The sequence below is a fragment of the Haliotis cracherodii genome, unplaced genomic scaffold (assembly GCF_022045235.1).
Source record: "Haliotis cracherodii isolate W230 unplaced genomic scaffold, xgHalCrac1.p SCAF_2, whole genome shotgun sequence".
Taxonomy (NCBI): Eukaryota; Metazoa; Mollusca; class Gastropoda; order Lepetellida; family Haliotidae; genus Haliotis; species Haliotis cracherodii.
The window spans coordinates 27216021-27229578 of record NW_027266275.1 but is presented as its reverse complement, the minus strand read 5'-3'; the positions used below and the strand labels follow the sequence as shown (position 1 = coordinate 27229578).

The 13558-nt window shown below is 38.7% G+C and overlaps 1 protein-coding gene across 12 annotated transcripts in view; it reads right to left on the bottom strand.

Moving 5' to 3' along the window:
• Positions 1–13558, bottom strand: part of LOC139467908 (RNA binding protein fox-1 homolog 2-like) — a 101979-nt gene that overhangs the window by 45989 nt on the left and 42432 nt on the right. Inside the window, exon 1 of one of the 12 annotated variants that reach the window (XM_071249480.1) lies at positions 7342–7895. The exons of the other annotated variants lie outside the window; for them this stretch is intronic. Coding sequence (XP_071105581.1) covers positions 7342–7371 — 30 coding nt within the window. The 5' untranslated portion in view covers positions 7372–7895. Of the gene's footprint in view, positions 1–7341; positions 7896–13558 lie in introns of those variants that run through there. 12 annotated transcript variants of the gene reach the window in all.

Here is a 13558-nt window from a genome sequence, read left to right as displayed (position 1 = left end):
GTAACCACCAATCCTTGTGCAGTGGCATTGACGCCATCGCGTGTGTGTATTTCATTTAAAGGTGCGAACACGGGGATGATCAAACATGTCCAGGAAGACCCATCACTGATGGAGAGAGGCAGCATGTACACGCTGAACAAATAGGCTTTGTTATCTCAATAAACGCACTGAAAAACACCACCCCTACAGGGATCCAGAAAGTATTTGCTAAAAGGTGAAGCCAAAAATTCCTCAAGACTTGTTTAACCCATACCAAAGAAAATTAGTGGGAAGTATTCAGAATATGATCATCCACAGAGGACTGTTGACTTTTTATCAGTAGTATAAACCGCAAGAATTTGATAAATCATCTTAAAATGTCAAAGACACCTTTCTTTTTCTATTTCATTGAAACATTATCACAACAATTAATTTTGAATCTCAAGTCTAACATTCTTCACAGCAACATTACAATACAGTGAGAACAAGTGGATATATGTCGATATATTTGTCAGTCTCAACAAGCAGAGAGTTGATATTAGACTGCAGTGAATAAAAGGATTCTGGTTTGATTCAAGTTACTTTGTCCTAAACAATCTTTCAAGATGAGGGTGTTTGATTTAGCACGGCGTCACTGTGTATATCGATTGATAGATACTGGCTTTTGTCCGACTTGTTCTAGAAGTGTTGCAGACAGATGCCATATATTGCAAAGATTTCCTTGAATGAAGAAGATGTGACCTAATTATCAATGCTTAAAACAGTAACATGTTTTGTTACCTGGTGATAGTCTTGTCATCACCTATTCAGACTCAAACCAGAAAAATCAGTCGCGTAACAAGACATGCTGGTATTGGTGTATTGCAATCAATGTTCATGTGGCTGTCATGCTGTGTTCACAGTCTAATTACTGGAAGCAGGACTTGGGCAGCTCAAGTCATCCACATTGCTAGGACAGAAAACGCTGACTGATCAAAGATATCTGACCCATGCTAAAGGTTCCACTTTGGACAAGCTAATTATTTTGATTGATATACAAGTATTGATATACAACTAACAAGTATTGATGATATTCCTGCAGGTGCTTGGAACCTCTGTCTTTAATTAGATACCGGTTCACTTAATATTTTGAAAGGTTTTTGCAATAATATAGAAGAAGAAGAAGAAGAAGAAGAAGAAGAATACAAATATTGCTATGATTATATTGCTAGAGAGGAGATGCAGATTTTCTTTGCCTGAACATTTTGTGAATGAAACTGGAGATAATTTTTGCAAAAGGCTCTGGTGGATTCAAAGGTATTTTAGAGATATTGTGTGCATAGCCAAGGTGTGTGATATATGTGTTCAACACCACATGACCCTAATGTCAAAAGGTAAAGACTTAGGGGATCCCTAGATCAAAATATTATTGCAGGAAACCACAAAGACCCCCAATCCCCCTTAACATTCAACTGCTATTTTCATTTATCAATACTTACTTGTAGAATCAATCTTATTTGTTTCTGTGAATTGGTACTGAAAGTCACACATTGTGTTTCGTATTATAATTTCATCATCATCAGGTTTGTGGTATCACAGCACACTCTGACTCGTCTTTGTAACTAATACCCCCTTATTGACTTTAATTTGTGGATGTTGTGGCAGGCTGTTCTCAGTGACCAGTCCCTGATGATTCAAGTGTAACAGTACGTACCTAATGTGAGGGTCAATATGTGTAACACACTTAACCCAGTTCTGTTAAACAACCTTTGTATGGTACATCAGTGTTTGAAATTAAGTAGGAAAATAGAGGGTTTTAAGATAACCCTCCCATTACCAAGTTCAAGATTAAAGGTTCACTAGCTTCAAATACTTAAGGAGCAAACCTCCAAGACCATGGGACCGGCCTCCCCTTAATTTCGGAAACTGTTTCATTACAGACTTTCTACCGAACTTGTACAAGGTGATCGGGTTGCCTAATTTAACAGACCCTGAAGACCCAGGTCCGATTATGACATGAATACAATGACAGAAGCATTTTGTTTGTGTCACTGCTTGTGACGCTGGGAGAAAAAGGTTAACAGTGGTGTAAAACCATACTTACTCACCACATATATTGGCCAGCAAAATGTCCCTCAATGAACCACAAGGCATAAATATTCATATCATCATCATCATCATCATAGCACATGTAGTAATAATGAAAGGTATTCCTCCCTCCCACATAACCGAACATAAATCTCTTTGACCCTTCCAAATCTGACATGGATAAGTGAAAAGATACTAAAAAAGCCTAAAGATTTATATGTCAAGAGAAGGATATGAAGGGTTAACAAGCCTGCCCAAGGCAGTTCCCCAGCTGTAGAGACTGATTGATAGTCAGCTGTGGGGACACATGATGTACCTGCCCCAACTGTCACAACTTAACCCCTCCACTGACAAGCACCAGCAACCATGTAGTAAGAGGGGACAGGTGATGTCAGACCCCGGAGAGAAAGGGTCAAGGATAGCAGTGGCCATGCCTGCTGAACAAGCTTGTTTTATCTGTCAGTTACCATATCTCTCTAATTCTCTACAAAGTCAGACTGTCCCCCTTTGATCCAATTAAAAGCATTCCTCCATGATAAAATGTTACATTCTAGAACCTGACATCTACATGTACCTACTTGTAGTTCTTCAGTAACGTTGGGTACAGGCCTCTTTGTGGTACATTTCCGTAAAGCTTGTCAAACATGTTATTTTCACATGCATCCGCCAACAATACATCTTTGTGAAGAAAAGTTAAATGCTGAAGTTACCTTGTTATAAGCTGCTTACACGAACATGAATGAATTTGGATAGTGAGTCTACTACCTTTTTGAAAAATAATGTAAATAATCTCCACAAAAGTAGTTGCAAAGACTGCCCAAATAAGCAAATATTACGACAGAAAGGAGTTAAAAAAACCAATCACATTACTTTACATTTACAACTACAACTACTTTACAAAGTCCTATTTCAACTTAATAATTACTGTTGTGCATGACAGGTTAACTATAGTACTATGAAAGAATCAGGTGTTCTTTAACTTCTTATGAGTAGTATATTAATTCATAAACGTCCACAAAATTCTCTTCAACTACCATTAGTGTTATGTATGAATATTTCAGGTAACAGAAGCAGAGGTTGTAGAACTATATCCTATAACAGTTCACCAATCCAGATAGCTAATGTTGTGGCATGTAGAGTAGGACCTGACGGGGCATACATCAGGATTTGTTTACCTCACAGTGACACACACAACTCTCACACCACCAGGGCAGTCCATCTCTGTTGGGTCGGTTTGTCACAGCTAAATGTCAAGTCTCCATCTGCCTCCTACCCGCAGTCTAAAGGTCACCACTTTTGGACAGGACACTAAATTTTGGTTGTTTATACATCCTACTAGGAAGGGAATTTATATATAAATCCAATTGCTTCATGCATGAATGTCAAGACTAAGTATTTCAGCTAGCGGTTTGGAACAGAAATAATTCAAGCATACAGATTTATTCTGACTTGAACAAACTGCACATTTGTGTTTAGAGATTGTTAAACAAATAACACTGTCCTCCTTTCAAACCCATCTCTTCATCCAAACCGATGGATGCATTCATGAATGTATTTGAAAATAATATTCCACAATGAGAGCCACAATAGTGAAAAGGAAATCCTTTTTGCTACCATAATGTGTTTAAAATAATTCACAATGTTGAAAGGTACAGACAATGACCTAAGCCACAATATTGTGTTCTCTGTGATGGAACTGACTGTCTACTGGACCTGAATCTCTCTAACTCTTGTTTGTGAGATTGAATTAATAAACGGTTTCTTCTCCAGCACCGGAGTGAAAGTCTGAGAGCAACAGGATGCGACAGCCTGTACACGACCCATTGTTCAATGTGTGGCTTGAAATACATGAAATATTCATGTCGAGTTGTGAATTTAAATTTTGGTTCTGCTACATAGGTGAAGTGTAAAGACATATTAATGTTGCTGCTTACAAAGCCACAGTGTCACAGTTGATATACATGACAATCCATGCATATTTTAACACTGACAAGTCTCACAATGACTCGATAAACTGTCACTTTTCAACAGTGATAGTTGTTTTGAGCCACATCAGCGATATTCCAGCTATATCATGGCACAAATAAATAATTAAGTACAAGACAGACAACCCAGGCGTTGACTGCCATCAGTTGTGATCCATGCTATCAGTGCACGATGACACAATCAACCAGGTCACACGCTACTGTTATAACCAGTGTGTCCTCATTAACACGCTCTAACAACAAGCATTTGTGACAAGGCGTATTAAGGATAACAACTTTATTATACATACGTTTCAGGCTACTTCTTGCCCCCCTTCATCAAGTGAATGGGCAGGAAGTAGCCTAGTCTGTATCCCAGACCTCTGAGAAAAAACAACAAAATTGAATCCCAATTAGGCTAGCTCAAATGATTTTGGAAGTCTGAAATTCGCCTTGTTCTGGGCTCCATTAGGATTCTCTTTTTCATATTGAAGACATATATTTAAAAAAAAGATGACTAACACTTGTCCTAATAATATCCAACTTCGAATCCCCTTTCAAGATTTACATCAAGTTTCCGGTCCTGGGAATCTAGTCCCTGAATTCCACCAGTGTATGGACATGAAAGTACAATGCTAAATGCATATGATCCAATGTACTTTCTGTAGATCACAACTGACTCAGTTCAAAACTGCATCATAATATTCATGTAAGAGATGACTGCATGTATTGTTGCAGCTAATAGTTTACATCCATATAATGATGACAATCTCAAAACACACATCCAGTCTGCTAAGACCTGACCTCTACGATGTACTGGTTGGAACGGGATCTAGAATAGCACCCTACGTGTTCAATCTGTCTTATACATATTACGTACGAAAAAAGACCGTTTTCTATCTAAATCCATGTTTGTTTCCTTTTCTCAACATCAAAACTGTTTGTCATGTAACTGTGACATAATCTATAAATTGTGAATTTAGTTTTTAAGCTGAGTTAAGTCAGCTCTATGTTTGGTACAGTATTACTAAAACTGCTGACACAGGATAAACTAATCTGCAGAGCCTGCAGCCTGTCATGTACACACCAACATCAGCTGAAACATGGGCCATCAGGGCAGTCCATAGTCATGGCCAGGGTGATCGACCATCAAGACAAACAAAATGGCTGCTGTTTGCATCCGCTTAATGATCCTGTATTAATGAATCATCCACAGCAGCCTAATATCCCTCACACAAAGCAATGTGGAACATCTGGCTGCCTGGCTACCTGTCGTCGTAATGGCCTCCACTGCACAGGTGAAGCCAAGAAAACAATCAATACTGTCGTCAATACACTCAGGTAATAGTTAACAATTGGAGAGCCCAGAACGCCATCATAGACAGTCATCGAACATGGTGAACAATTATGCAGCAATTAGTTCAATACAAAAGCAGGAATGTTGACTCTTGTCAAAACAATGACAAGAGAAAATCAATGTTCTTCAAAACTGGAGCACTTTGGTGTGATTGAATTGTCAAATCATATTCCAAATACATTCTTATATAGTGACAACACACAATGATTAACTTTGTTGCGTGAACTATTTAGATTTTGCTTTACAAAAAGACATCTGGACTTATTTTACATTGGGCCTCCAAATGAGCTGAATATATATCCCAAAAGGGACACATTAATCACAAACACAAAATGGCTGTGAAATATTATGAGTGGGTTTAAACAGTTTTTCAGTTAAATTGTGGTTTCATGTGGGAGGAAAGTGACAGGTTGTAAATGTTTAAAAGCATGATGAAATCCTCTTGCATGGCGTTGAAAGATCAAGGTAAGTTATTGGGCAAAACTTGGATTCAAACCCATGAGCAGCAGATCCTGGTGGCTCAAGGGTGGCAACTCCACTCAGCAACTTGTAGCACCATTACACCACTTGGCCACTTGCGTCCTCCATATGACCAGAAGGAATCTGCACTGTTAGATCTTTTGGTGAACTGACAATTCTTTTCAATAATAGTTTGTTTTTTTGTCATTAATTGGGCAAGGGCTAAGTAGAAATTAAGTTGTCTTCCTCGAGACACTCATAACTAACTGTCCATGAGACACCAGGACCAAACAACCACAAGAGACACTAAGTCCAAGGCCGTAAGATACCAAGACCAAAATGTCCATGAGACATCAAGCCATGTGAGAACCAGACAACCTGGACAAGCCACGCCCACACTAACTACCTGGCCACAGCACACCCACCGGACCTGACCCTAACCCTAACCCTAAAGTTCATCATCGGCCAGAATAGGAAAGAAACAAACGGACAGTGTTAGCAGAGTCACAACACACACATACAACTCTACTGGAATGTAAATTAGTTTGGCTTACATATGTAAATTCCTGTCCCACCGTGCCAGCCACACAGAGCACACATCCACACAAGAGTAGGATGGAGGCAATTGATGCATCAAAACAGGAATTGGCACAAGAATAGAATCAAATAACATGTCCCATTCAACTTTAACCTTTGAACAGTTTGGCTGTATTTGAAGTGCTGCAACCATTCATCTTCGCACATATCAGTGTTTCATAGTATTCCATTGGTGGTAGAGTTAATCACAGTAGTAATGACCACAGGAGAGAAATACAACCCTGGTCTCTGTCACCGCCATCTATTCATTCTTCTATGGGATGTCAACAAGGCAGCCATTGCAGCTTATGTTAAGTGATATTGTGTCATTACTTATTAATCAATTTTCTAACAACTGAATTTGCAACGGTTATTTATACAAAAGCCAAAATATAAACGTTTTTCTGACACATCATCTGGGATGAATTTTAACTTATGTAATCCAAACAAAGACCACACTGAGGAATTCTGAACTTATCTGATGATAATATCCCAAACGACTGATGTTATCAGTGTTTCTGTTCATGTGTTTTGTTGGTACCTTATAGATTCACTCTGACTGACCTCATTGAGAGTCTCAGTAGTTGGGCCATCCCAGATCAACATCAGAGGTCTCCAGTGACTCACAAGCCTAACCCATGTGTAAACCATTCATCACACATACCTCACATCGCCAACATTTTTAGGCCACTTCCATCATCCATAGAAACAAAAAACTTTAAACCTCAGTACAGACTAATTAAATCAATTAATAGCAAGATGGAGGGTGACAGAGTTTAAGAGAAAATCACAGGTGGTTGAAATATCCCGAGCACTGATGTTGACAGAGGCTTGCTCATTGCTGGAAACCAAGACAACCAACCCCATGTCGCACGAGCCAGACTCCCGCGATTTTCATACTAGGCATAAAGTGACAGAGAAAGTGACATTGTTACTTACAGATGCATAGACAGGGGCTGTCAGCAACATCGTCGTCAAGGGATGCTAAGACAGCCGCATCAGTCCCGGTTTCACAAACAATCCACACTCCAACAATGAAAATGTCCTCCTGCCTATTGCCGAGGATACCTGTGTAAACTAGGTCACCTGACAGTAGGAATGCAATTTACACAGGTAGCGAGAGAGTTTCGTCCCGTCAACTGGGGAGCCAGGTAGACTGGGGGATGGGATCGACAGAAAAAGACTGCCCTCAGTCCACTTCAAAAATTGATCCCCTGCCTGATGAAGCTGCAGAAGGTGGATGTCCGAGATGGCAGGATGGGTGTGTGATGTGTGATGTGAGGAGAGGCATGAAACCTGACCCTCACTCCCTTTCTGACAAAATAGTCTGTTCTGCCAGAGTCAGTTTGCCATCAATAACCGAGATAGCCAGGCTGGTTGGTTGCTGCCAGCACTCTCTGTCTCCCTCCACACTGTGACAACAATGACAAGCGGTCAGAGATGAGGCGGACAGTGTAAATAATGGACTTGATTTAGGGACCGGTGGACCGTAACACCTCTGTCAGGAACATCACTCTGACAAATGTGAGCGTGTCTCACTTCATGGTAGCCATAGGGATAATGTAACAGCCATGTTAACTTGCCTCCTGGGCTATGTCAAGCCCGATGAAGCATGTCTGCCAGGTCGATCACAAAACCCTGTATTTATTTTTATTAGAATTTCTTTCATACAATGGCCCAAGGCAGGAAAATAAAGCAGTGAGGTGAATGTATATGTGTATATTACCTGGTGCTGGGACATGGTTCGGGAACGTAATGAATAAGCTGAGCCAGTTCATTTCATGCTAATACCAAAAATGAGTGTGACGCTGCAGTGTGAAAGTCTTGTCAAATGATTCATGGCCTTGTGAAACCGTGCTACTTTTGACTTTCCCCTGAAAATGACTACAAGACAATTATTTCATGAATATGTTAGAATGTTACCTTGGCCAAGACACACATTGCTATTGTAAGGTACAAGAACAGTCACCTTTCTCCATTTAGATAATGTCAAACTGACCTCTGGTGCTAAATCCTGATTTATTAGAACACATGACAAAAGTAACATAGATACATTTCAGTATAAATTATTAATACATGATATGAATTTTAGTTTCATTTTAACAACACAATTTAATATTTCTGCCATTTGTTCAACATAAATATCAACAAATAATAGATCATGTATAGAAAAGAGTGTTACATGCAACCAAAAACCTGATTGTAAAAATGAATCACTAAAATGCCAATCAGACCAAAACACTCATCTCAGATAGTCAGTAATCACACTCTTTTTAAGATATATTTAACATACAACTTAAACTATAGCCCCTACAAACACATAAACAGATCGATAAGACCAAAGTAAGATACTGTTTGTGCAATGTGTTTCAAGTTGGAGAGGAGATCTGGCCGAGCTGACATAACTCACAGCATGCTGACAACCATAACAATTATAACAATTGTTTCCAAGCTTAGAGCATAAACAAGCATGCAGTTCAATAGATTATCTCAACGATTATCCTGCCACCCGCATTAGACCCAATCCTGTGCCAGTGGAGGTGCGACCGAGGTCAAGTGGCGCCCTCTATCAGTAAACAGGCGTCCTCTGATAGCTGATAAAGTTTGAGCAAATACAATAGTTTCCTGTGCTCATCCCCTTCACATGCAGCTGTTGATGTGAGGAAAAAGCTGGCACAGGAGTTACTTCCCTTAGGATACAACTTGAACTGTTCAGTCAGCAAGTTTCAAATTGAAACTCAAGGAAGTGACATCTTTATTATCATGGGAGAAATTTATATTCTTATTTTCACAAGTCCGAAGAAATGTTCTGCTATATAGAGCTGCCATCAAACCTCTAGATAGTGAGTGAGTGAGTGAATATTTATAGTCACATCGGCAATATTTCAGCCATATGGTGACTAAATCAAGTTAGACAGTAATAATACATACTCCACAAGGAAATGTCGCTTGTCCTTGAACTTCATGAAAACCTGATATCAGCACTGATTTTGTGTGATCCATTCACATAATTTTCACCTCTATTTGGCCTTTAATGCAGAAAGGAATCTGCATAGGCAGATAATAGAGACTGATTATTCTCTGGTGTTGATGTTATGTATTATGTTAATTACGAACCATGATTACAACATCCCTGACAAGGTTATGATTATTAGTAAAACATCAGTGACTTTTAAAGTTACTGTCTCGATATCAAAGTTGTCAACAAAAGTACCCAGGCTCTTATAGGTGACAGATTTCATACAACACAATATTAAAATATTGAAACTTTAGAAGCAGAACAATAATGGACCAAGCAGCTTGGGTTGAGATGGCGCACATTGCGCTATAACCAGGACAAAACGTGTTCATGAAAGCAACAACCTAATTCATTTCATGTTTTAGATTTCATGTTTTAGATTTCAGATTTTTGCTGACTCAGCTACCAAACTCATTGCTGAATTATTTGAAATTATACACTATACATACAGAGAAAATACGTTCCTAAACACCAAATATTGAAACATAATTCAAATTAGTGCATGACTACACTTTCTTGTGATACCAATGGATCATATAACAGAGTAAATTAAAATATCAAGATAATGTCAGATAACTTAACTTAACTTCACTAAACGTTGTGCCGTTTGGATCAAAGTATTCATTTTCAAGAGCATGTATTGAGTGTTAATAACTAGAAACAGCCCTTGATTTAGAAGTCCCATTGGTGTGTCTTTTGGAATATTTACCCAATCAAATCATTTATAGGGTGTTCCATGCTCAAGACGTCAATGATGACGTCATTTTGCAATAAAAAATATAATATCCAATGCCCATTCCAAAACTTGATCCTAAAATTGAAAAACTATCGATCAAAATGCAACAGACATGTTCGGTTGCATCAACCAAGTCAGCGGGCCTGACCACCCGATCCCATTAGATGCCTCCAAGACAAGCATAGTCATCTTTTATGGCAAGGATAGGTTGATGATGACCCTATGTCAATCCGGATCTTCACAGCTATCCATGGATGTGGAGGTAATTTCATCCTTCTAATCAGAAAGTCTAACCAGTCCCTTCTACAAACAACTTGTTCTTCATATAATCTTGGAAACTAATAATAATTTCCTTAAAGACTTGTGCAAGTCTACTTCAGTAGTCACAGGGCTATTTGTGTTCTCTGTTTGATATTACACACATCTGTTCTATCTGGTTGTCAGAGTACATCAGAGAAGCAGAAAAAAACCCCCCATTTATTTAGAAGATGATAATTGAGACAAATGGTTCAATACCAAACATTGCAGACAGTCTAAATGAGCTCAGGGTCATATGATGTTGGTCATTTGGACATATTTTGAAATTATCATTTCCATAATAATTTATGACCAATACAAATATTGGATTATTGATGAAAACTTGCATAGACTAAAGCCTGCCTCCATCCACAAAGTCCTTCAACAGACAAGGGTACTTGACTGGGGAAGCCATACATTCAAGAAGTGAATGGCCTTGATTTATGTCAACTGGCATGGAGTGACAAGTGGTATATATCACCAGAGAGTGGGATGTTGTACACAGTGTAGCTGAGCTGTTATCTACCACACAGCTGTTGCAAGTACTATTGGGATGACTATCACAATTGAAAAAGGGAATGCATGATCCATCTTCTCAACAGAAATATATTCCTCACACATTCTAGTCATACCATCACATCAAATCTCTCACTATTTCAATGTTGTTATATTCACAAAAGATTTACATCGATTCCTACATCTTCCAACATGTTAACTCATGTGTTGTATATCATCTCCATCTCTCATATCACTAACCAAGCACAGGTTTCCTATTGCTCAGGAGTTTTTGTATGTTGTTTAACACCGCACTCAGCAATATTCTAGCTGTATGATGGCGGTCTGTAAATGATCGAGTCTGGACCAGACGATCTAGTGATTGACATCATGAGCATCAATCCACTCAATTGGGATATAATGACATGTATCAACTAAGTCAGCTAGCCTCACCCCCATATCCCATTAGTCGCATCTTACGACAAGCAGAATTGCCTTTTTTACGGCAAGCATGGGTTGCTGAAGATCATGAGACTGAAATCATCAAGTTGACAACAACTAATCACAATGCCTCTTCTGAACAAGATTTCAGCACGGATCTACATTCACAATCACTGCTTCATATTTAAACTAATTACAAGACAGATGTAAATGATTTAATGCAGGAAAAGATGTTTTCCTGAGTACTACAAAGGGAAGGAAAATCCTTATGCGACAAAATGCTGTGGTTGTTTTGGTGATGGCATTCAAAAGTTGAGATGACAATTGTGATATCGCTGCTTGCTTAAATCATGGAAGAACAAAGTCATCTGATGGAACATTTATTCTGGACACACCGGATAATCAAGTATGTCAGTAGATGGCAACTCTAGCAGATCATTTTGCAGACTTTAGAAACATAAATTAATTTCTACTCCTGAAACATCCTGATCTCCCTCCTGACAGGCCATTAGCCATGACACCCACTTTCACCTACAGGATTACCACCCATTGTGCAACTTATCCCATGGACCAGATTGACACAGAAGTGTACAGTGATGTCAACCTCCACAAAGAGGGACTTGTACTTGCCTGATTTATCTGTTTACTTCTGAATGGGACACAGAGATAACCAGTGAATCAAGCTTTATGAATGTGGGAGTTTGGATCGAATCTCACAGTTGGGTAATCAGGTTTCTCGTTTTAAGGACACATAAAAAGAGTTTAGTGTTTCTTGTCAGAATATTTTCAAATTCAGGTCAGACAGGCTGGTGTTATTATTTTTTCTTCAGATATGACCAAAATGAAAAAACAAGTACACACAGTATAAATAGGTTAGTGATGGAAATTATGAGGGTCTGGGTGTCTTTGACACTTATTTGGTAATGGCTTCAATATTTGAATCAATGATGCTTTTTATCCTTAACTTGGAACACTACATTAGGCCCTAATACACAGACCTTTTGTACCTAGACAACAATGCACAATATTGTGACAAGATGTCAGCAATACCTTTTCCAAGTCACTGCAACTGACAGTTTCCTTGTAATTGCAATTAGCTGTTCAATACAATAATGATGGAAGTGTTTCAATAGCTACCTCTGCCACATGTTTAATGGATACACAACACATGCTTTCAGATGGCAATCTTATAATTTTTAAAATATACTTTTTTTAAAATATAAATATTGAGGTTTCCGGATATGTGTCACTTTGTATTTGAAAAGCAATCTAAAAGATACAGAAAGAGTAAAGCATACAGTTTTATATTTTCATACTTTTCTTTGGGTGAAACAGTCATTTGCCTTCATCCAAACGAAGATTTTATATCAACAATAAACTATATATGGATTATATATTTATATATATACACACATAATAACAGATTAATTCCATTCTTATCATAAAATTAACTCATTTGAAATCGTAAACATTTTACAAAAATGATAAAAACACTGAAACATTATTTTTTTAAGGAAACTTAAAGGCCCGAGTATTTCTCCCATGGGAGAAAAATATTAGCCTAGCCCATTCTCACCATGCAGAGGGGTGACTGAAATATGAGCCTGATAGAGATCTCTGCTTTGGCCATGTGGTTGTGTAGGCGTGTGCCGTATGTCACCGCATGGCACCTCTAATACAAATTTAGTGGAGAAAAGAAATGATAAAAATTCTACAGAAAATGTTCCTAACATCTGAACATATATTCCTCATGCTGATAGCAATGACAGACCATTCATTTGAGTTAGTGAGTGGGTGAGAGAGGGAGTGAGAGAGTGAGTGAGTGAGTGAGTGAGCGAGCGAGGGAGAGGGAGCGTTGTTTCACCCTGAAGTTTGCAAATCATGGCAGCCTATAAATAATCGATGCCTTGACCAGGCATACCAACTGTTGACATCATGATCAACGAGGAGGAAATTTACACGGTCACACCCTGACCACCAAATTTCCAGCTAGTTGGCTGTTATTTCAAGCTTGGGCTATGAAGGAGTTATTATTGCCTCATCCCTACAATGGACACAGAACAAGTTGTGGGGAATATGTGGAAGTGGATACTTAGGAAGTCATATTACTGACATCCACTGAACAACATGAAGTCAACCCTCACTCAGGGCTCCATCAACCTCAGATT